We start from the raw sequence: 25,506 nt of genomic DNA, 5'->3' as shown, positions 1-25,506 counted from the left end.
AGAGCTGTTAAATGTACTATTTTCCACAAAGTGATCCTATCAAATGATGCTTTCCACTCCTTGTGGAAGGGGAGCCAAATCACAGAAGAAGCAAATTTACTTGGGCAGGGTAGTACTACAAACAAATAAACCTGGAGAAGGCTAATATTACTCCATTATCTGCTTCTCAAACAAAAGCCTAAAAAGTAACAAAAAATTAGGAAAAAAGAAAGCATTCAACATGGATAAATGTTAAACCTGATTACTGGCAGTAAAATGACTTGTGAATTTATTACCATAACAACTTATGTAATATTTTGAACAATGTAATGATAAATCTAAGAAAACCCAATCAAATAGAAAACTTACCTTTAAAAAGTTAAAGTATACTTACAATTGCTGTAGGCAAGCCAGCATCTACTTTGTCCTAAATGAAATTTTAAAGAAAGTATTTGAAAAATATTCTCATTTTAAAACAGAAAATGGTATATGGCTCTTGCTTTACATATACTTGCTCCAAATCAATTTAGATTAGAGGTAGAACCTTTATTTTTGCCCCCAACTAACAGAAATTACAAAAGCTATATATCTCAACAAAATACAAAGGGCATGAAAGGGGATTGTTTTATTTCACTAAGTATATAAGTGCCTTTGCTAAGTAAGATGCCTCAGGGAGGGTACTGATTATAATGGAAATGCAAAGGAAAAAGAGGAAAGATGTTCCATTTTCTATACTTGAATAAACTATAAGTACTATGGGGTCAAAATGGTAGGAGTACATAAAGATTTGAGAAAAGTAAACATGTTAAAGATGTTTCTACTACTAAGTAGGACTTTCCTATCTACCAATTACCTAATAACCTCTAAATAAACCCCAACAGGGTATATTAAGTCAGTTCTCAAGCATAAGAAATTAAAACATAAAGAAGTGCTAGTCCCAGCTCCTTACCGGTAACTACATGGCATTTGAAAAGTCACCTAACTTTTCTGAACATTAGTCTCCTCATCTGTTCAAAGAAATAGCAAATACTGCACTGTTTACCTCAGTGAGCTGTCCTGAGGATCAAATTAAATGTGAAGAATCAAATCAATATGTAAGAGTATCAATTCTATGCTCACATAGCTTTAAATAACCCTAAGAGTTTGTAGTGATACAGTACTGTAGCAGCAAAGAGCTTGCGTATACAGATATTACACTACTTGATTCTCAGACCTAGAGAGATGTATAGAACAGGCAATGTTATTCTGATTTTCCAGATTTTAAAAACAGACATTTCCAGGAGTTTAACTGACTTGACAAAGGGTACTTGGTAAGTGGCAGAACTACATCTCAAACTCAGAGCTTCCAAATCCCAGGACAGGCTCCTTGTATCACTTACACATCTTCTTTTCTATGTCTGTCCTTGTCAGTGTGGTCAATTATTATCATCTCTCAGAAGGCAGACTCTACAGACTCTATTTAACCAACTCTGTAGAGCTTCCTGGGCACTCACTTAAACTTACTCCAGTACATGGAAACAGGAGAAAAAAGCAATGAGCAAGGCTGCTACACACAATGCTCTGGATAGCAGCATCTATCCAACTTTGAGTGTATATATCTGTGTGTCAAACATGCCTAACATAACGCTCGACAATTAAGAAGCATGTAATACATAGTTAATAAATGACTGATTTGCATCTAGACAGGGAAAGAGAAATGAGACAGCAGATGAAGGTCAAAAACTCTAGTAAGACCTCACTTAATGTTGTCAGTAAGTTCTTAGAAACTGACTTTAAGCAGAACAACTTAAACCAATTGTTTTTTCTTCATTAACATTATAACAAAATGACATTGAACAAAATGATGTTATTCGAAGGTCTGCTCTATATTCAAAATAGAACCTGAATAATGGAATCAGAAGTCACCTGACTTCAAAAGCTAAAAAAAACACAGATATTAGGAAGCATTGTAGAGATTACAGAATTTTAGTACTGGTGTTGCAATATCTGAGGGTAGTGGGTCTCAAAAGTCAAAATGCATGGGAATCACCTGGGATGCCTGTATGCTCGGGATTCTGTAGGTTTGGGGTGAGCCCCAGGAATCTGCAATTTAATCAGTACCCTAGGAGATTCTTATACAGTGGACACATTTTGAAAAAAAACACTACACTAAGCTATCTCTAGTATTTTCAAGTTGATCATAAAAATAATAAAGATCCTTAAAAAAAAGTTACTTTGAATTATTTTAAAGTATAGTCACATGTCATACTACTTTGAAAAGGATCCCAAATTAAAAAATGAGCTTCACAACTGCAAAAATTTCATCTCTCCAAGTGTTTTCCATGCATGAATCCCAAAACTGTGATCAAGGCCCCAGACAGCCCTAATAACATCACTAACCACATGGCTGAAGGCGCTATTGAGCAATTATTCAGGGAGAAATATCCAAAAATATAACTAGCTTTACATGTTAATAAACCAACCATCACAGGAAAGCATGCAATTTAAATTGAGCTGGTAATCCAAAAATAGGAAGGCACCGTATGACGACTGTCACAGGAAAGGCAGTTTTCATTTTAACATACCAAAGGAGCTCAGCCATAGCAATCAAATAAAAACAGAATGCAAACACTCTGGGATTTATTAGAATTTCCCCTCCTCTTCAAGGGGAAGGAGAAACCCTTTTAAATAACAGATTTATCTAATCATTGTTCAGAGTCTGAGTTTTAGCTCAGTCTCCATTACTCAAAATATTTTTAAAACTGCACAGGTGGGTCAAATGACTGTTCTGGTTCATCTTGATTTTGAAAGGAATGAATTTCATCACCTACATAAGGATTAAATTCAGAAAACGTCATGGAAATGTAATCCTCAACAGGTGGTTCCCATTCTAGCAAATATGAGTTACTCTCCACCTAAAAGAGGAAGAACAATTGCCCAGGTTTCCTCCATTGCTTGAGCATCTCTCTATTTAAATTCACTTCATGATATATGAGCTAGGTCAGGATACCCCAATTGTCATAGTAAATACTTTTTTTGTTGTTGTTGTTATTTGCACTAGGGGCTTTTTCTGATAAACCTGAACATTGAAGTGCAATTGTGGTATCTTGTAATTCTGTATCAATTTCTCATCCTCTTGAAAAATCCAAACTTGGCTGGATGAGGTGGCTCATGCCTGTAATCCTAGCACTTTGGGAGGCTGAGGCGGGCGGATCACAAGGTCAGGAGATCGAGACCATCCTGGCTAACACGTTGAAACCGTGTCTCTACTAAAACTACAAAAAATTAGCTGGGCATGGTGGCAGGCGCCTGTAGTCCCAGCTACTCAGGAGGCTGAGGCAGGAGAATGACATGAATCCGGGAGGTGGAGCTTGCAGTGAGCTGAGGTCGTGCCACTGCACTCCAGCCTGGGCGACAGAGTGAGACTCTGTCTCAAAAAAAAAAAAAAAAAGAAAAATCCAAATTTTTATTTCTTGTCCAACTTGGATATGCAAAATGCCAATTAAATGCCCCAAAAAGAACATGAAAACACATTAAACTTCCTGGAGTATAAATCTGTCATTATCATTATATACAGAATCTGTACATTGTACTCAGAGAACCAAAATTGAAAGACTACATAAAACTATGGGCTTTGGGGTCAAAAGAAAAGTCTGATAGTGTCAAACGAAAAGTTCTGCTGTCTATGGACCATTAAATATCGTTTACATTAACCCAGTGCTCTACATAATTTTCAAAAAAGGCCACAGATACTCTGTTCCAGCCATTTTACACATTGACCACATTCACCAATGCCACCTCCATTTCACAATAGAGGCACTACACTTGAAGCCAGAAACCCCAATTTTGAATAAATGCCTTGCTACCTCCTAACAGAATGATCTAAGACAAGTTAATATCACCTTCTGAGCCTATCTTCTCATTTGTAAAATAGAATACAGCTTTACCTAGTTTCCAAGTTGTAGGAATAAATGAAATAAGGGACATGAAAATACTTTTGTGAATTACAAAAAAAAAAAAAAATCATTCAGTTGTAAAAGATTCTGATCAATCATTTCTCCGTATGAAAAGAGGAAAAAAGAACAAGCACACAATCTCAACAAATACACAAGACGGCAACTAAACTGAAAAGGAATTTAAAGAAAAGGCAAATAGTATTTATTTTAGGCTTGCTGCCATATTTCATTTAGGCACAGCCTAGACTCTGAGCAGAACTTTATTTTCATGGCTGCACTAATTTCTGTCAAGACGTGTAGCCATGTCTCATAAGTCAAAAATCATCACACAAAAACCATGAAAGCCAGATTCTATTTTTCTTAAGCCTCGGGCCAAGAGAAGTGCTGTATTTTGTTTTATGCTCATTCCTACTTCATTATGCCATTGCAGGTTACAAAGTTGAGGGAAAAGAACAAAATACTTACAGCTGCAGACACTATCTGGGCAGAAATTCCCTTCAAAAGTGAATGGCGCATAACTGATCCATGAAGTGAAAAAGAATCAGGTAATTTCTTCTTCCTAAAAAAAAAAGAAAGAAAAACATTTAAAAACAGATAAAAATAGTGAAAAGGCGAGGTCCCAAAGCTTTGAAAGAAAACACATACGCACAAAAAGCAGAAGACAACATTGTATGTAATTTGTTAGATCTGTTTTTTTTTCTTTCATTATTATTATACTTTAAGTTTTAGGGTACATGTGCACAATGTGCAGTTTGTTACATATGTATACATGTGCCATGTTGGTGTGCTGCACCCATTAACTCGTCATTTAGCATTAGGTAGATCTCCTAAAAGAGGTATGACGGATCTAACAATCCCACCTTAAAATGTATTCAACCCGCCTTGAACCTCAAGGAAGCACAAGCAGGAAAATGAATCAAATCACCATTCCTTTCTCACGATTCAAACTGCTCCATGCCCACCTTACGGAATGCGGCAGTTAGGTTCTCACGTTCTCCAGAAGGCTGCCTACAGAGCACTCCTCCGGCCTGCAAGTCTACATTACCCTACTGCCTTCTTACCCTTGCTCACCTTTCCTGTGCTGCTGCTTCTCCTATGACCACCCTCTCAATCTTCAACCACCTCCTCAAATTCCCCCCTACTCATCCTCATACAAAAAGTAACTTTTAAACTTTTACCCAACATTACTGAGCACCTACTCTGTATCACTAGAAGTATGCTCTGGGAATACAAAAATAAGAAAGTCACAGTTATTACTGTCAAGGATCTCATAGCTGAGGGGCTGAGAAGTAACTCTAAAGGATAAATGTTATACTAGAAATATGAATTAAGTGCCATATAAATGCAAATGAAGAACAGTTTAATTCTGTTTATTTGGGGGGCATTAGGGACAGCTATAGAAAAGAGAAGATGACTAATTTGACCTTGATGGATGACTAGGAGTTTGTCAGGCAAAAAGCACAGGCAGAAATATGAAGATGTAAAGGTGTACAGTGTGTCTGGGGTACACATACACAAAAAGTACAGACTAGGAGGGCTGAAGTGTGAGTGCTTAGAGATCAGGTCAAAACAGTAAGTGTGGCCCAGACTGATGCCACGCAGAGGAGTTCTGACTTAATTTTGCAGGCAACAAGATGATACCATATCTTTTAAGCAGGTAGTGACCAGATCATCAAAAACATTTAAGTTATCTATTTGAAGGACACATTGTTGAACAGGTTAACATATCCAGCAACGGCCCCTATCCCATAAGAGATAACCTAAAGAAAAGAGCATTGACACAGGCAAAATCAAAGAAGAACAGATCACTTTATCAATATTAAAGTTACACGTGAATTCAATAATGTATTTATAGTATGATTCCTCCAATTCTCTTTCCTTTTCACAGTCTCTCCAAGAACTTGGAAGGTGAAAAGCAGCCCAAATTTAAGTTATTTAGGGTTAGAAGTCCTTTTCCTGAATTTTTAATCGTCTTTGTGATTCTCTGAACCCACTCCAAGAGAATGAAGGAAGGCTGATCTTAGAGAACACGGATGACAGGGAGGTGCAGGAGGGTGCGCAGAACAGTAGGGCAGTGAACCAAGCTGCATGTTTCCACCACAGACACTGTGCCAGGTTTAATGTGTGCTTCCTCCAAGGGCTCTCCTGCTTCCAGAAGTCCCTGGCTATCATTATGGTTTCCTACCGAGAGTTCAGACTGTGGTCATAGCACCTACCCTTTTACATTCTTCCTTAACGGTACCAAAATTTTCAAGATATTATATCCCTTCTACTTCCCATGCAAGGCTTCAACAGACCATATTGTACTTTAAAAAGTACAATATTTACATTTGAAACAATTGAATACTTCAACTGTAAGCAAGTATGATTGACATGAATACCTACCTTTTTAAGTTGGTCCTGTCACCACTATCTGAGCTTGCCACAGATGAAGTATCATAGGAGTGAGAATCAATAGTATCAATGTTTAACAATGTAGGATCCTCAAGAACAAAAGACTCATCTTCATCATCAGTCTAAATTGGAAGAAGATAAATCAATACATTCAAAATCCAAATACTCTATGAAATGAGTCAGGCATTAATGGGTTTCTCCAGAGCACACAAGTGCTTATTTCTGCTTTTCGCCTCTATTCCATGGATTCTTATTGACCAGAAAGAAACCATACAGAATTACTAGTATTAAATTCTAGACAGCTATTTCTCTCTACAAAGAAGCCACCCCAAAACTTCTTTCGTGTAGCAGGAAGAAGCAGGAGCAGTATGCAGATTATTGTTAGCTGTAGAATATTTCTTAAAAATCAAGCTTTTACAGATGATTTAGCAGTTAACTAACAGCCAATGGCTAATTTGAAGAAAACAAACACCATCTGACTATAGTCTACTATAAAAAAAAAATGACAAGCAGACAGCAGAAAGGCATTCTGGGTAGGAAACAGTGCAGAAAGGCATTCTGGGTAGGAAACAGCACAGAAAGACACAGTGATTTCACAATAGATTTTGTCCATGGGAAAAGTAGTAGTCCAAAATGTCTGGAGGATACAAGCAGAAGTTGGAGATGACCCTAGAAAGATAAGCTGGTACCCAAACCATGAAAAGCCTTATATGCCATTACACTAGATGGCAGCAGGGCCCATGTCTATCTTGTTCATCATTGTACCTCTAGTGCCTAGTATAATGCCTGACACATAACCAGTACTCATTTAATGAATATTTAGTATACTATATATAGCAGGCAGTGGGAAGGCAACTGACATTTTTAAGAAGTGGAAAGACATGATGGGAACCATGTTTTAAAAAGATAAGTGGGGCAGTATGAAGAATGGATGAGGCGAGACAAGAAGACTTTAAGGACCAGTAAGAGGGCTATTGCACTATCAAGGAAAAACGGGAGATCCCAACCTAAGAAGCTGCAGAAGAAGTCAACAGAGGGAATGATGAAACACATTACGGAGAAAAAATCAAACGTCTCTGGTTACCATTGAAATGGGGGGTTGAGTAGGGGTACAGATGGGAGGAGAGGTAAGGGAGAAGTCACAGAAGAGTACAAGGTTTCCAGCTTCTACAACCAGGTAAAAGGTGACTCTACTCACTGAAATTAGAAAGCAGACAAATGGCAGATAAAGCAGGATGAGGAACTTGGCTTTGCCCAAGTTGATTCTGAGTGACAAACATCAGACAATGATGTCTCACCGTCTCTTTCAGCTGCACTACCTTCTGCCTTACCACTTCCAATCAATGTACTTGAGAGATTAATGTCTACTCACTACCTCGATCCACTCATTACAAGCTCCTACCGACCTTGCTGATGCTACTAGCCAAATCCACTGGCCTGCTTTCTGTTAGCATGTTCTTGTTCTCCAGGCATCATTTAACCCTGTTGACCATTCCCTGTCACCCAGGCCGGTGTGCAGTAGCACAATCACAGCTCACTGCAGCCTCAAATTCCTGGACTCAAGCAATCTTTCACTCCAGCCTCCAAGAAGCCGGGACTACAGGTGCATGCCACCACGCCTGGCTCATTCACTACATCTCGAAGCTTTCTTTTCCTTTAGTTTTCGGTACATCTCTCCTTCCTGGTTCTCTGCTAACTTATGTGTCCTCCTATTAGTCACATGCTAGCTTCTTCTCAGCCCAACCTTTAAATACGATTGTCCCCCAGGATTATATTCTAAGCTCTCATCTTCTCTTCCTACTCCATGGACTTCCTATTTGAGTAAGCTCATCCATATCTATAGCTTTAAGAACCATGTTATCTAATGACTCCAAAATCTGTGTCTTTAGCATCAACATTTCTCAAGGTTTAGGTCCAAATTTACCATTGCTTTCCAGATATCTCTACACATAGGTCTTCTAAAAAGAAGGTTAGGACTGGCAATAAGACATTATGTTGCTTAAGTGCTATAAAGATTGGAACGATTGCTGTAGGAAAAGGGAAGGAAATAATTCAGAAATAAATACAGCAGCATCAAGATCTTAAACAAGAGAGTCAATCAAAATGTTATTTGATTTTCTTAAGAAGCCTGGGGACATAATTAAAGAAAATGGATCAGATGAATTAAGCCAGGCTTACAGGATAAGTGAAAGAAAAAGTGAAGGGAAAAAAAGAAGTGAAGATGTCAAGACTGAATTTAAAACTACTGCTACACAGTAAAAGTATCAATTATCCCCAAACTGATGTGAAAAAAACTGCACAATCCTTTCAAATTTCAGCTGATTTGTGTGTGTGTGTATGTGTGTGTATGTGTGAACTGATAAACTAATTCTAAAACTTACATGAAAATGCAAAAAAAAAATACATAAATAAGGCAATCTTGAAGAATAACATCAAAGCTGGAAGATTTTAAACTACCAGATATCAAGACCTATTATAAAGTTTCAATCACTAGAATGTGAGATCGAGGCAAGTATGGACACACCAATGGACTCAGATCCACACCTATATGATTACCTGATTTATAACAAAGGTGACACCAGATGAGAATACTCTTTTTAGTACATGGTGCTGGCTCATTGCTCACACTATCACACCCAAAAAAAATTCCAGATGAATTACAGATCTACATATGAAAGGAACAACAATGAAGATTTTAGAACAAAATAGGGTAACATCATCATAACATTGGAATTGGAAAAATTTTCTTAAATAGGGCACACACATGCACACAAATGGAAAATTTTAATAAGCTGAACTATATTAAGAACTTGTGCTCCTCAAAAGAAACCATTAATAGAGTGAAAAGGTAATGTACAGAAAGAAAGAAGATAAAATATGTACATCAAATAAAGGGCTTGTATTAGCATATATAAAGAATTCCTATAAATCACTTAAAAAATAAAACAACAGAAGTGGGCTAATTATATGAAAAGGCAATTCACAAAAGAGATATTCAAATGGTCAAAACCTATGTCAAAGTACCCAATTTCATTAGTCTTTAGGGAAATACAAATTAAAATCATGATGTGATAGCACTACAAATCTTTTAAGAATGAAAGTGAAAAAGACAGAAAAATTCAAACGTTTACAAGGATATAGTAATCAGAAATCTCATATACTGTTGCTGGAAGTGTATATCAATACCACCACTTTCAAAAACGGTGCCAATATATACCAAAGCTGAATATAACTATACCTGATGACCCACTAATTCCCCTCCTAGGTATATGCCCAACAGAAATGTGTATAAAGCTGGGCACAGGGGCTCATGCCTGTAATCCCAGCACTCTGGGGGGCCAAGGCAGGCAGATCACCTGAGGTCAGGAGTTCGAGACCAGCCTGGCCAACATAGCAAAACCCCGTCTCTACTAAAAATACAAAAAACTTTGCCACGTGTGGTGGTGCATGCCGGTAATCCCACCTACTCGGGAGGCTGAGGCACGAGAATTACTTGAACCCAGGAGGAGGAGGTTGCAGTGAGCCCTGATTGCGCCACTGCACTCCAGCCTGGGTGACAGAGTGAGACTCTTGTCTCAAAAAAAAAAAACCAAAATGAAAACAGATAAAAACCAGAAATGTGTGTAAGTATGTACATGCCAAAACACATTAATAAGAAACTTTACAGCAGCACTCTTCATAGTAGTCAGAAATTAGAAACTACGCAAATACCTATCAACAGTAGAATGAATAAAGGTATATTCACAAGGAATTTTACACAGCAATGTGAACAAATCTAAAAACATAATATTAAGGGAAAGCAGTCAGAAACAGAAGAGTACACACTATATAATTCCATTTATATAAAGTTCAAAGCAGGCAAACTTAATCAATGCTGGTAGAAGTTAGAGTAGTAATTACCCTGGGTTTGGGTACTAAAGGGACACAAGATGAGCTTCTGGGGTACTAGTAATGTTCAGCTGCTTTATCTGGATTCTGGTTACACAGGTTGTTCAGTTTGTTAACATTCACCACACTGTACAACTATGATTTGTGCACCTTCCTCTATGTATGATATACTTCAATGAAAAGTTCAAAAGAAATTTCTGGCTGCACAATCCAACAGCAGGATTGAAGTAAACCTAGGACTATTCTCGGAGACTGGGAGATTAGAAAGGGTCAAAGACTTGGTCTTAATGAGGCCAAAAAACAGTTTCAATGGAAGGAAATAGGGGAAAAAGGTTATAGTTAAGGAATGGAATTTCAAAATTAAAAATCTCAGAAGAAGCATAGTTTCAAAGGATGGCAATACCTAGTAACATTCTTTCATGTCCTAAATTCTGAGATCTAGGATGTCTCAGTAATCTCTAAATTTCTACTTTAAAAAGTATCGGCCAGGTATGGTGGCTTATGCCTACAATCCCAGAACTTTGGGAGGCCGAGGCCGGCAGATCACTTGAGGTCAGGAGTTTGAGACCAGCCTGGCCAACATGGTGAAACCCCGTCTCTACTAAAAATACAAAAATTAGCTGGGCGTGGTGGCGGGCACCTGTAATCCCAGCTACTCAGGAGGCTGAGGCACGAGAATCACTTGAGCCTGGGAGGTGGAGGTTGCAGTGAGCCAAGATCGTGCCATTGCACTACAGCCTGGGCGACGGAGTGAGACTCCATCTCAAAACAAACAAACAAACAAAAACAAACAAAAAAAGTGGATGTCCATTTCTTCCCAGTCTCCTTTAAGGTTGATATTAATGAACATTATAGAATATATGCATCCACATATCCTGAGAAAAGGTCTTATTTATGTTTTCTACTTCGGCCCTTTTCATTTTTCCTTCAGTCATTTTCTTTAGTACTCCCCACAGCCCCCTTATCGTCTTCATAATGGTCTACAATTTGAACTATGTTTTCTTCCACTTACGACTTGCCTGGTTCCCTGGAGGTGTAAAGTCTGGCCAGTTCCCAGCCTCATTTCCCTCTCAAGCACAGAGACAGTCATATTGCACTTTATAACCCCAACATCTAACACCATGACCCAAATACACTAGGCACTCAAACTACTATTGAGGATGATAACAGTGTTATCTTCTTAGTAAACCACTAATGACTATACTTACTGTTACTCACAGATAAGAAAGTTGTTGTGCAGGAACAGTTTTCCTTCATTATGAACCACAGCTCATTCACATGAGCATTATTTTCTTTGCTGATATAATAATTTACAAACAAGGCCTTATACACAGTCCTCTAAGATTATTTTTATTTTACACTTAATAATTGAAATGAGGATGCAATTAAGGCCATTTTAACAAAACTGACTAAAATTAATCTTCTCACCTCTAAATGAAAGATTTCCTCTATATTAGAAAGTAAATAAAGGACATTTCACTGTAACAGAATATTCTTTCATGGACCAAAGCCTTCTTTGTCAAAACTAAAAATGCTTAAGTCTTCACACAGAACATATAGGACACTTCTGAAGTTAAAACACATTCAAAGTTAAAATACACTCAAAGTAACAGCAACATCAAACTGATGTAAAACATAGAAATAAAAGCCATACAAGAAAAATAAAAGACATAATTGACAGAGAAAGTAGTTTGCATCCTATAAAGTGCTGCCTACAACCCTCATAGCATAGGCAAAGAAATAATAAAGACAGAGGCCCAACTCACTCGGAGCTTTGGTATACGTGGGCCTTTCTGTCGGGGAACTTTTGGGTCTTTATCTTTTGGAAAACATAACTGCGGATTTGAAATAGATTTATACATTGCAAGATCTTTCTCAAATTAGAAGCTAAAACCTCCAAGGGAAGTCTCAAGCAAGTTTTTAAAAAAATGAAGAAGACTGAGTTGAAGGGTTGTCAGCAGATGCAGGGTACATAAAACAGGCGTGCTTCACCAACCATGTACTCTCACAGAGCCCCTTTAGAAAGCCTTTGATCTCCCAATTCAGAAAAGAATAACACCATTTCAAAACTCTGAAAAACTTCTCATTAGAAATGGTATTCATAAGATAAACTATAAAAGATTAGTTTTCTTCATGTAGAAGAGTGATGAAGCTTATTATAAGGTTGCAAGATGTTCTTTAGTGTCAGAGGACAAGCTATTTGAATATCAGTGGTAGAGACAACTTAACCATTAGCAACACATAATACAAACCTCAAAAGTGACATAAATTTTGCATCTCAATTCACTTAATAAAATATATTTTAAAGTCTGCCAAGTATTAGGCATTGTTCTGGCCACAGAGACCCTAAAGATGAACAAGAGATGGTTTATGCCCTTGAGAAGCTCACAATCTAGACTACTGCTGTCCAAGAGAACTTTCTGTGATGACGGAAATACTCTTTATCTATGCTGTCCCCTAGCCACATAGTAGCCACTAGCCACACGTGGCTATTGAGCACTTGAAATGTGCCTTGTGCAGCCAAGGAATTAAATTTTTATTTGATTATAATTAATTTAAATTTGAAACTGACACACACGACTAGTGGCTACCCTACTGGAAAGTGCGCATCTAGGTGCATGTATGATAACTAATCCAAAAACTATTAAGATTAATGCCACAAAATGACAGTAATCATTAATATTCACTTACCTCATTTAGTATGCTTTCCAGTGTTGGAGGAGTATCAACTTGAGGAATATCAAACTCCTTGTCATCAATCTAAATAAAGAAAAAAAAAATGCTCACAAAATGATGCCTTTCCGCTTATAATTGTGAGGGGTTTTAGTTGATTAAAACCACCATCAATTAAAAGACAAACTTACCACCAAAATGACCAACTCAAAAATCCATAGTAATAATCAAGTCAAGGATACAGAGTGGTTTCCTTTCCTATCTACACATTCAGTTACTATCAAGGACACATATGCACTAACTGCACTACCCTGACAGCCCTTTCCAGAACACTTTTTTTTTTTTTGAGACAGTCTTGCTGTGATGCCCAGGCTGGAGTGCAATGGTGTGATCTCAGCTCACTGCAACCTCCACCTCCCGGGTTCAAGCAATTCTGCCTCAGTCCCCCGAGGAGCTAGGAGTACAGGCACGTGCCACCACAAGCAGCTAATCTTTTTTGTATTTTTAGTAGAGATGGGGTTTCACCATAAGGCCAGGCTGGTCTTGGACTCCTGACCTCAAGTGATCCACCCATTTCGGCCTCACAAAGTGCTGGAATCACAGGCGTGAGCCACCACGCCCGGCCCTACTTTACAGAAAACTTGTGTTGAAAGACTTTTGCATCTGCTTTCTTAAATATGACAAAACAACATCTAAGAAAACCCCTAATTTTCTAAGTTTAGACAGAAGTCATAAGCAATAAGCAAAAGTCTGACATCATATTTCTTAGTTATTTCATAAATTATGGTGAGAGATAATTAGGTCAAGCAACATGCTGTTATTCTCATACTCACAGAAACCCATTAACATAATATTAAATCAAAGGGAGAAAAAAATGCTGTGCAAGATAAGGAACTACCACTGGCTCTGTGACTTTGAGAAGTCATTTACATAGCTGCATGCCAGTGTCTTCATCTATACAATGGATTATCAGAGTGTCGTGAGAGTTGTAAAGCTCAAATGACAACATGAATCAAATTGTTTCATAAACTGTAATGGACTATACAAATGAAGAGTAATGTTATCTCATAAAACTATACACGTGGGAGGCCAAGAAGGGAGAATTGCTTGAGTCCAGGAGTTTGAGACCAGCCTGGGCAACATGGCGAGACCCTCTCTACAAAAAAATTAAAAATTAGGCGGGCGTGGTGACACACACCTGTGGTCCCAGCTACTTGGGAGGCTGAGGTGGGAGGATCACTTGAGCCCAGGAGGTTGAAGCTTCAGTGAGCTATGTCTGCACCACTGTACTCCAACCTGGACAACAGAGTGAGACCCTGTATCCAAAAAAAAAAAAATTATACACAGACTCCTATTAACCCATGCAAAAATGACAGACTTAGAGTCTCTGGGTCACAAAGCATACTCTAATCTACACTGGTTAAACATTATCACTTGACAGAAATTGAAATTTTTACCAGATCATTTTTGAACTCCAGTTCCTTGTCCAGATCTATGTAAGAGAATTTTGAAAGTGAAGCTTCTAGATTGAAAGACTTATTCAGCTCTTCTTCGCTCGTCTTGGCACAGAGGCTCTGTTCCACATTTTCATGGTCTGGTTCATTTTCCATATTTACTTCTAATAACAGTATTCAGTCCATCAAAGCAAGTGTTTTTTGTTTGTTTGGCCTTAGCTCACAAAGACCTGAATGATTATCTCTTTTCAAAAAAAGAAAAAAACAAAAACAAAACAAAACAGTATCATTTAGATTTCCTCCTTGTCCATTGGACATTCCAAAGACTTACTTGGTCAGATTTCACCTAAACATCCAATCGCAGGCAAACTGAAATTAACAGTGGGGTACAGGGTATGTTATTAGGAGAGGGTTTCAATGAGAGCATAAAGGAGGAACAGCTAACTTGGGCTCAAGGACTTTAGGAAGTGGCCCGCCACCCAAAGTCATGAAACTGGTGATAGTGATAACTTAATAGGCTCAGCCACTAGACCTGGTACCAACTAGATTTATTTACCTAACAGCATAAGGGTAAATCGGTGCCAAAAGCTGCAATTAATGCCTTCTTTACATTCCAAACCCCAGCGTAGTGCTCCAGTTCCCCTGGAAATAAGCATATAAACCAGTTTTGTTGTTGGCCTCTGCACAGGGCCACAGACGTCTCTGAGAGCTTAGCAGAAATACTGAGGATGAACAACTAGCTATTTAATACAACACGAGCAAACCTAAGGGTTCAGATCTATTAAAGGAAACAACAATGACCCCAAGATAAAATAACTCCATAGCCTACCAGAGATTTCTAGAAACAGAGCCAGTCACAGAGAAACATGGACATTTTCAGAGAAAAATGAAATGCTAAAGAAAACTAGAAACTTATACAGCTTTTTATTATTTCACAGCTCTAAATGATAGATCACACTTATATCAAAAATCACAGATAATTTGGTTTACTTGCAAAACTGTCATTTTTAGAAAGCTAAAATATACTGAAAACGTTACTGTAAGTTTAATAATTAAGTCTGCTTTTAAATGATTTTACTTTGTGTTTCAATTAGGCCACAAGTGACCCAACTTTGAAAAGTCCAATTAGCTTTACCTGTTTAAGATAAAGCAAAAATATGAAAACAGAAACAATGCCCTAATAATAATAATAATAATAAAGATCATTTTGTTTCCTAAACTAGATGTTTTTCACAGTACCAAACAACTGGCAAAACTCTCAGTGCAAAGCTCTTTCAAACTACATACTGCCTTTAGCGTGTATAAACACCACTACCACCAACCCTTGCCCTGCAGTGAGCTTCTCTTAGTAAATTAGATTGTGTATGTTAGTAAAGACGGATTGTGCATGTTAGTGAAGGCAGAAAAAAAAGACTTGTAATTACTGAACCACTTAATTTCTTTTAAGAAATGGAGTCTCACTAAATTGTCAACGTGGCCTCCAACTCTTGGGCTCAAGCCATCCTCCAGCCTCAGCCTCCTGAGTAGCTGGGACTACAGGCATGTGCCATCATGCCTGGCTTGAAATAACTAATTTGTTAAAAAGTGAACTGAGATTAGTTGTTTTTAAACAATATGCTAAAAATTCACTGACAATTTTATCTAATGAAGCTCATTATTTTAGTACCTATAATTACTTTCACTTTCTTTGATGTTTCATTTTTATCATATTAAAAGAAATGAATAGTTACTTTGTATAAATCATGGACTTATGAAACTGACTTTTCCAGAGCTGAAACCAACTTTTCTAGCTATTACACTATTTGGTATACTACCAAATACAGACTAATTTCTTTCACATGCTACAGAAAATGGGTTTTCTGTTTATAGGGTTGTGTCTTAATAAAACACACACTATCAAACACATTCCTAGAACACATAACTGAGGCCACTCTTTGCCTGGCAACATTTTAAAGTATCTTTCCAACATCAGGTTCTAAATATAGGGCTCCTTTTGCAATAACCCAAATGCAGTAGCAATACTAACGTTTATACGCAGTTCTTCAAAGACCTTAGCTCATGACAAATTACTTTTTAATAAAGTCTTTCAACTCCTATTTGTACCACTAAGCAAAAATGGTTGCAATTATTTAACAACTATTTACAAACATGCACAATCTAATTCACGTTCAGTGGTTCCTAAAGATAGTTATTAACTTTTATTCTTATACATTTTTCAAAAATAGTGGGAAAGACCATACAGGAAAATAATATTTAACTGATTTAATAATCTAAAATGTTTCATATTTTATATGTCTTTCCAAAATAACTCAGAAAGGAAAACAATTTTTTCCAGCTCTTTTTATCTCATATCTGGAGTTATTAAGAGCTTCCAAGACCATGTAACAATTCAGCATCTGTGAACCCCAATATCACACTGAAGAAGTGTCAGGTGATAGGCACTCCCTGAAGACATCATCCCGCCAAGCTACCCTGCCCCATTTCTGACCTTCATTTCACTGAGCTCCTTTTACCAATGTAATGTGCTGGCAAAGTGGACAGAACACAAGCCAAAGAGTCTATTATTAGGTCTGCTGTTGTGGCCACTTTTCTTAGAAATGACCAGGAAATAATCACTTCTCCCCACCCGACCCCCCAAAAAATAAAATAAATAAATCAAGTCTGAATCTGGACTTTATGAGTTCCTGTGACCTTGGTTAATTTGTTTACCTTTTCTGAACCTCTCTATTTCTATATCATTAAAATGGAATATTGTGGACATTTGTGTTGTTTGCTCAGAACAGCGTCTCTTGTTCTGGGAAGGGCTCCTTCAAACCATGTGTTCTTGTAGATGCTAATGGTCAAAAATCCCTTAGTAAAAGGGATTATGTGATAGCCAGAGTCTTTCACCAGGATTCATTAAAATGGAACTGATGAGGAAGAGGTATTTCCATTGTTCTCTATACAATGAATAATGTGGCTGAGCAGAACCCACACTCCCCACCCAGCTCGCTTCTGCAGAAAAGAAATCATTCACTTAACACACACCTAACTAAACACTAAGCATCTGTCACTGGAGATGAACCTCTATTGATAGAACTTAGGTTCTAGGTACAGATTCTCTAGCAAGCATGAAACCTATCTAAAAAAACGAAGTAGAGGCCGGGCACAGTGGCTCACACCTGTAATCCTAGCACTTTGGGAGGCCGAGGCAGGTGGATTTCCTGAGCTCAGGAGTTCAAGACCAGCCTGGGCAGCAACACGGTGAAACCTCGTCTCTACTAAAATACAAAAAAAAAAAATTAGCCAAGCGTGGTGGCGTGTGCCTGTAGTCCCAGCTACTCAGGAGGCTGAGGCAGAATTGCTTGAACCCAGGAGGCGGAGGATGCAATGAGCCAAGTTCGCGCCACTGCACTCCAGCATGGGCAACAGAGCAAGACTCCGTCTCTAAAAAAAAAAAAAAACAAAGTAGAGAAGAAAGTTCTGACATTATTCAAGCCTCAGATTCTAGTCTTCTGTGAAGTTAGCTCTACCCATAGCCTTCTGGCAGTCTGGCTACATAAACCAACATATACTTTCCCAACTTCCCCCTTTCTTTTAGCACTTAAAATTGAGAGTCCTGGCTCTTATAAATGCAACTACCTACTTTGCCGGGCTCCTGTGAGGAACAAATGATATGACTATAAAGCATTGAGAATAATGTCTGGACATAATTTTCAACAGATATTAGCTATTACATTTAAAACCTCAAAATTTTCAAATTTTTCTAAAGTTAAAGATTCTAAAACAAAATCCAGTATTTTTGTAAAGGTCTAGCCAGTGCTAAGCATATCAGAACGATATCCTGGATATCACAGCAGTTCTTCATGAGCTGAATGGTAGGGGTTTTGTCTAAGACTAGTACAGCCCCCACCAAAGCAACAGAGACACTTAATAAAAACTTTAATTATAACAGAAGTGTCTTATTGTTACTAACTCATTCTAAAATCATGCTTTAGGCTTTTTTAACATCAACATTAGTCTACGCTTTATTAGTGAAGCCAACTATGTCCCCTTCCCAAGTTCCTCTTTTGTCACTTACCAGCAATTATTCCTTCCTTCATTTCAGTCAGTAAGTTTTTCCAACTCAAATAGACCTGGTGAATCAAAAGGTCACCATGCTCAAATTTTTTTAAAAGGAGAGTTCACATGAGCAGCTTCTGTGAATTTTTCAGAAAGTACCTAAGCTGGGAATCTACCAGTGGTAGGCAGTATAAGGGTATCCAACAATGCCAGTCCTAATCCCCAGAAACTATGAATATGTTACTTGATATGGCAAAAGGGATTTTGCAGGTTAAATTAAGACCTTGACAGGAAGGTTATTCCAGATGATTTGGGTGGGTCCAATGTAATCACAAAGGTCCTTGAAAGGGGAAGAGACAGGCAGAAGAGAACGCCAGAGAAAGAGATGTGACACCATGTCACAGGCGTTGAACACGGAGAACAGGGCTCAGGAGCCAAGGATGCAGGCAGCCTCTAGAAGCTGCGAAAGACAAGGAAACAGATGGTCTCCGAGAGCCTCCAGAAGGACTGAAGTCGTCTTGACCTCTTAATTTTAGTGAGACTGGGGTGAGACTTGTGAAGTACTGAACTGTAAAATAAATCTGCATTGTTTTATACTACTAACTTTACGGTAATTTACGGCAACAATAGGAAATGAATAGACAGTGGATCCTTGAACAACACAGGTTTGAACTTCAAGGGTCCACTTACAAGTGGGTTTTCTTCCGCCTCTTCCACCCAAGACAGTGAGACCAACCCCTCCTCCTCCTCCTCAGCCTACTCAACGTTCAGACAAGGATGAAGGCCTTTATAATGATCCACTTACACGTAATGAAAAGCAAGTATATTTCCTCTTCCTTAGAATCTTAATATCTTCTTTTCTCTAGCTTACTTTATTGTAACTAAATACAAATAACACACAAAATATGTGTTAAACAACTGTTAATGTTATCAGTAAGGCTTCTGCTCAACAGTAGGTAGTAGTAGTAAAGTTTTTGGGGAGTCACAAGTTGTACTCGGATTTTCCACTGGTTGAGGGGGCAGTGCCCTTAACCCCTGCGTTGTTCAAGGGTCAACTGTACTAATAAATATAAGTTAATTTGTTTCTGGTCACATATCCAACATTCTGAAATATTAACCCTTCCCTTGTGGGTTGGTGTTGCCCATGTGTTTATTAAGCAGGCCCTTCATTCCAATATATGCACCAATGATGAAATGCTTACTATATGATGCTTAATATTTCACACTTGATACCGATCCTGCTTCAGCTAGCCCTTAAATGTTATCCCAGTAAAAGGCTGATAATGAACCACTCATAAATTCCTGCTGGGATGCAATTCTACAACTAGTTCTTCACCCAACCATCATGTGAGCTAGTGTTTTTATAGTTCTTAAGAGGATACCATACCAGAGAGTACTTGCACATAACAAAACAGGCTTCATGATTTCTTAGTCTCTCTTAGAATGAAATCAGATTAATCTGATAGGAAATACATGTCATGGAATCATAATTACCCAGTATGCTGTCCTCTTCTGAGTGCTGATAAATGAGTATTTTAATAGTTCAGACATAAGATTATCTGACATCTTGATAATTCTGTTATTTCCTCTTAATTGTTATTCCCAACCAATTAATAGATTCAAGGACCATTAAAAAAAGATATGCGCCATATAAACAGCAATGACTTAATTATGACACTGGCTAACTGAATAAGAACTCTAGAATGTGTGACCTATATTACGCCAAGTTAAACTTGCACCAGTTTTTTTTAAGAGATGGGATCTTGCTATGTCGCCCAGGTTAGCCTTAAACTCCTGGCCTCAAGCGATCCTCCTACTTCACGTCTCCCAAGTAGCTGCAACTACCAGCCTGTGCCACCATGCCTGGCTTTTCACCAGTTTTCACCTTGGGAAACATTTATTCCTAACTGTTCTCAAGCTCCATGATCCTGTTTAATCCTGACATTCTTTTCCTCCTAAAAGTGTCATATGAGATACTTTTTCACATTACAATGAAATAGAATCAAGTTTTTATTTACTATATAATGCTAGAAAACAATCACAAAATCATGATATAGTACAACATTACATGCAAATTTTATTTTTGGCCTTCCCAATCCAAGCATTTCTCTTCATTCCTTTGTTTTGTTTTGTGGTTTGCTTTGTAAAGGGAAAAATAAAATGCAATGGTGGGTTAACTTCTATTAGTTTTCTATTACCTTCTGGCAAATGGACTTTTTTTTTTTTTTTTTTTTTTTGAGACAGGTTCCCCCTCTGTCACCCAGGCTGGAGTGCAGTGGCATAAGCTCGGCTCATTACAACCTCTGCCTCCCAGGTCAAGCAATCCTCCCACTTCAGCCTCCCAAGTAGCTGGGTCTACAGGCGCACACCACCATGCCCAGCTAATTTTTTGAATTTTTCATAGAGATGATGTTGGCCAGGCTGGTCTCAAACTCCTGGGCTCAAGCCATCTGACCGCCTCAGCCTCCCAAAGTGCTGGGATTACAGGTGTAAGCCACCACGCCCAGCACAAGTGGACTTATTTTTAACAGATTCCCAATGCCTCCAGGATAAAATCCCAAATTCTAAGCCTGTGACTCCAGATATCACACGAGCTGATCCTTCTGCCTCCTTCCCTTACAACTGAATTTATTATTTTTGCACTAAGAGTCCTTCATGAATAGCTTCCACTTTCCCTTCATGTCTGCTCAAGCTGATTCACCTTCCCTTTCCTTTTTCTCTACATTTATCTAACTTCCTTTCTTCCTTCTGGGCACCGTTCAAACTGGATCTGCCTATGACCTCTTCCTTCCCTAACCATCCTCTGAATTCAGAAAACATGTCTTCTTTTAAAACAGTGGCTTGGCTCTTTCCTCATGCTGATTCATTAGTTAATTTACCATGTGACTATCTTTTCTCCCCAGCTATATAATAAAAACGGGGCCATGCTCCTTTGAATATTCCACATCACTGGGCTTACTGGCTTGCACAGCTAGGTAGACATTCGAAAAATGTTTGATTAACATAGGAACTAGGAGACAGGAATAACATCTGTGTTGCAAATTAAATCTATCAGTGTTATTACTTGTAATTGTTAAGCTCCAGAGGATATTATTTGACTCACAGCATATAGGAATCTATACCATAAGAAGCCAAGTTATAATTGAATACTGCTTATATGTAGTCAAGCTTGTCAACCACTGCAGGTCATATTTATCAACTATCGGCTAAAACTTTGCTTCCTTAGGAAGGCCTTTTTTTGCCCTGCTCAACTAGGCTATGTTCCCTGTTAGTATGCACCCATAACATCGTTCTCCTCTTTTACTACACTTACCACATTGTAATCATTTCCTCATTGTCTAAACCACCATTCCTTGCCCCCAGTTGGAATGCAGGTTCCATGAGAGAGCAAAGACCAGATCTGCCTTGTTCACCATTCTATTCCCCGTGCCGATATGACACAGCAGCTGATCAACCCACCCATCTACCCATCCACCCATTCCTCCCTCCCTCCCTCCCTCCCTAGGTAAATACCCAAGCAAGACTGCATCACTGGCTTCCAGAATCTCAAACAGCAGTTCTGGTCACGTAATATAAAGTATGGTTAGTTACACTACTCCAAAACGCCTCCATCTGTGCAAGTTCCATTCTTTGCATCTAGGAGAGATATTTTTAAATCATTTAGCTCATTTATAACATGATGCAAATCCCACAATCTCAGATGTTTTATGTTCTTTTACGTTAATTCAGCTTAGAGGCCAAGATGAATACAGTGGAAATGTACCATACTTCCATTCAATTTGCAGGATTTCATCTATTATCTTCAGCAACGGGACGGAGAGAAAGAGAAATGATTCATATAGATGATTCTATGAATCATGATTCATGATTCTGCATACCTCCACTCAATAACTTCTTGCTTCACAGTGAGCACACAATAGGAGATGGTCAGCTGCTGTTCTATGTCTCAGTTCTCACATGCCTCACACCCAAGCAGTTCACGTCACCTGTGCTCAAAATAACAAACACCATGCAGTTCCAACATGGAAAAACAAGATCTGGCCGTATGGGGCTTCCTGAGAGACCCACCGCTTGTCAGTCTCTGATATGACTCCCTCTTGGGGTACTTTGAGGGTACTCAATTTTCACCTTATTCATTTAGATACAGACCCTATTTAGAGAAACATTACTATATACTGGGATGGGCTGCTTTACTTGACCCTGGAATTTCTTTCCAAGAAGGCACATTTAGGTAATTGTAGCTCACAGTGCCAGAACTGCCAAGACGAAAAAGCCCAACCCTCTGTTTCTCTTTCTGTTCTGTTGGTGAATGTCTAAATGAGGAGAGTGATCATAAGTACATACAGATTAAAAAATGTTAAAAAGAAAAGTAAGGGGAAGGAACAGTGCCTAAGACCTTCCTGTATACAGTGAGTGCTAAGTTACTGCTATGAATTGTTAGACAATCAGCTCCAGCCTAGAAAAGAAAAATCTAATCCCCTATCACAATATACAAAACAATAATATGAACGAAGTCTACAAATATCTAGATAATGTAGAAATTCTAACTTTATTGATCAGTTTTATATCAATATGTGTGTGAGGTAATAAGTGAAATAAATAACAGAGAAAAATGATCACTTCCAGCTTCTATAATACTGTCTCCACTATCATGAGAATCTCTCTTCTCAGACCCACTTCAGCTCCAAAGAACTCCTCCTAAAAAGCACAAGGGCCTTGTGTACGCTGAAATATATTCCCTTTTCTTCTTCACATAACTGACTGATGCAGGTAAATTCTTGTAAGTTAAATGCGCAAAAGACAGGATTCCACTTAGGTAAAGGCTGAGTAGATGATGGCCTTCTTTATTAATTTGCAATTAACTGTCATCTCAATTTCTCTTGATTAGGTGTCAAGAAGGATATAGAGTCATGAGAGATTTATTCTTTTTTTTTTTTTTTTTTTAAGAGCAGGAAGTAACTGGAAGCGTCTTGCTGAACTGCAACGGAAAAAACAAAGGTTAAAACACCCCAGCACCATTGCCATCTTTCCTGGAGGGCAACTGCTTCTCCTCCATTCCAACCATGTGATTTTGGTGGTGCTGCCAATCGAGTACCCTATCTACCTAGCTAGGGGAGCAGAAGAGTAGGCACATCACATTCTTGGGTCCTATGTGCCCAATCAAGGTACTTCTGGAATTTCTCTTTATTCTGGGGTGCTTAATCTTGGATGGCATAACACAGGAGTCATCTGCAGTCACATCTTTTATGCATTTATATACAGTCATGTGCCCCAAAAAGACGTTTTGGGTCAATGACAGACCATATATACAACCATGGTCCCCTAAGATTATACATAATGGAGCTGAAAAATGCCTGTAACCCAGTGATGTCATAGCTGTTGTAGTGCAATGCATTACTCATCTGTCTGTGGTGATGCTGATGTAAACAGACCTACCGCACTGCCAGTAGTATAAAAGCTAAGCACATACAATTATGTGCAGTACATAATACTTGATAATAAACTATGTGCCAGTTTATGTATTTGCTATCCTATACTTTTTATCTTTAGAGTGTACTCATCTACTTATTTAAAAATTAGCTGTAAAACAGTTTCAGGCAGGTCCTTCAGGAGGTATTCCAGAAGGCACTGTTATCATAAGAGATGACAGTTCCCCTATGTGTTACTGCCTCTAAAGACATTCCTGCGGGACCTTCCCGACTCTGTGTAGGCCTAGAGTAACGTGTGTGTTTGCGTCTTCGTTTTTAAAGATTAAAATTTTTTTAAATAGAAAAAAGCTAACAGAATAAGGATATAAAGAAAACATTTTTGTACAGCTAATTGTACAATGTGTTTGTATTTTAAGCTAAGTTTTATCACAAAGAAGTTAAAAACTTTTTTAAATTAAAAAGTTTATAACATAAAAGTTACATTACAGTAAGCTAAGGTTAATTTATTATTGGAGAAAGAAAAAATTTTTAATAAATTCAGTGTAGCCTAAGTGTACAGTGTTCAAAAAGTCTACAGTAGTGTACAATAATGTCCTAGGCCTTCACACTCACTCACTACTCACTGCCTCACCCACAGCAACTTCCAGTCCTGCAAACTCCATCCATGGTAAGTGCCCCATACAGGTTCACATTTTTCAATCTTTTAAACTGTATTTTTACTGTACCTTTTCTATGTTTAGATATACAAATACTTGGCCATTGTGTTACAACCACCTTATTGTGTTACAACCACCTACAGTATTCAGTACAGTAACATGCTGTGCTGGTTTATAGCCTAGCAGCAACAGGCCATCCCACATAGTCTAGGTGTGTAGCAGACTACACCATCTAGGTTTGTGTAAGTACACTATGATGCATGCACAATGACAAAATTTGCCTAACCACACATTTCTCAGAACATATCCCCTAACTGTCCCATGACTGTAACAGGAAGAATGAGGCTTGCAATTACAGTTGCAGAGGAGATAGGGAACTGGGGGTTACTGGTCCTTTGCAGAAAGGGAGAGAGACACAAGTACTCCATCACTGGAGTCACTGGATTTAGTGATACCCCAGCCCCTTCCAGGTTTGGAGCCAATAAATCCCTTTTAGCTTAAGCCCATTTGAATTTTCTGTCACTTGCAACAGAAATATCTTTGACTAAAAAAGTATAATTGCTATTACAGTAAACCTAAGAAATTCATAACAGTGAAAAATCCAACGCAAAGCTCTATTTCCTTGCTAAAACACAGAACACATTTAATAATGTCATACAGCGTGAAGATAAGTCAAATATTCATTCAAGATTCAGTTAAGAATACAACAGTTTGATCTTACCACTATGTACCGATGACACCTACAGCTGTGGATCAAGAGAACATACGATCTAAACTCTATGAAAGCTATCAATAGATCCAAAGTTAAACATACTTCATTAAGTTCAAAAGATCTTACTTCTCATTCACATACATAACTGACATTTTGTGTCACACTGGTTGAAATGTCAATGGAATAGTGAGATACAGCTAAGAATCACCAACATGTCCCAATATTCTGGAAGACAGAAAACATCCATCTGCTGACAATGGTCCAGATAAGAAGCAAATATATTAAATATAAAGAAAAAATCAACATATTACTCTGTTAGAGCTCTGGAAAGAATTTTCTCACATA

At 38.2% G+C, this 25,506-nt stretch overlaps 1 protein-coding gene across 1 annotated transcript in view; it reads right to left on the bottom strand.

Moving 5' to 3' along the window:
* VPS8 (VPS8 subunit of CORVET complex) overlaps positions 1-25,506 on the bottom strand; it is a 262,424-nt gene that overhangs the window by 215,124 nt on the left and 21,794 nt on the right. Inside the window, exons 3-8 of the mRNA XM_063602631.1 lie at positions 14,880-14,965; positions 14,327-14,567; positions 12,888-12,956; positions 6,300-6,430; positions 4,380-4,473; positions 374-406 (exon numbers count right to left, since the gene is read on the bottom strand). Coding sequence (XP_063458701.1) covers positions 374-406; positions 4,380-4,473; positions 6,300-6,430; positions 12,888-12,956; positions 14,327-14,479 — 480 coding nt within the window. The 5' untranslated portion in view covers positions 14,480-14,567; positions 14,880-14,965. The remainder of the gene's footprint in view (positions 1-373; positions 407-4,379; positions 4,474-6,299; positions 6,431-12,887; positions 12,957-14,326; positions 14,568-14,879; positions 14,966-25,506) is intronic.

The sequence above is a fragment of the Pan paniscus genome, chromosome 2 (assembly GCF_029289425.2).
Source record: "Pan paniscus chromosome 2, NHGRI_mPanPan1-v2.0_pri, whole genome shotgun sequence".
Lineage (NCBI taxonomy): Eukaryota > Metazoa > Chordata > Mammalia > Primates > Hominidae > Pan > Pan paniscus.
This window is presented reverse-complemented; position numbering and strand designations above follow the sequence as displayed.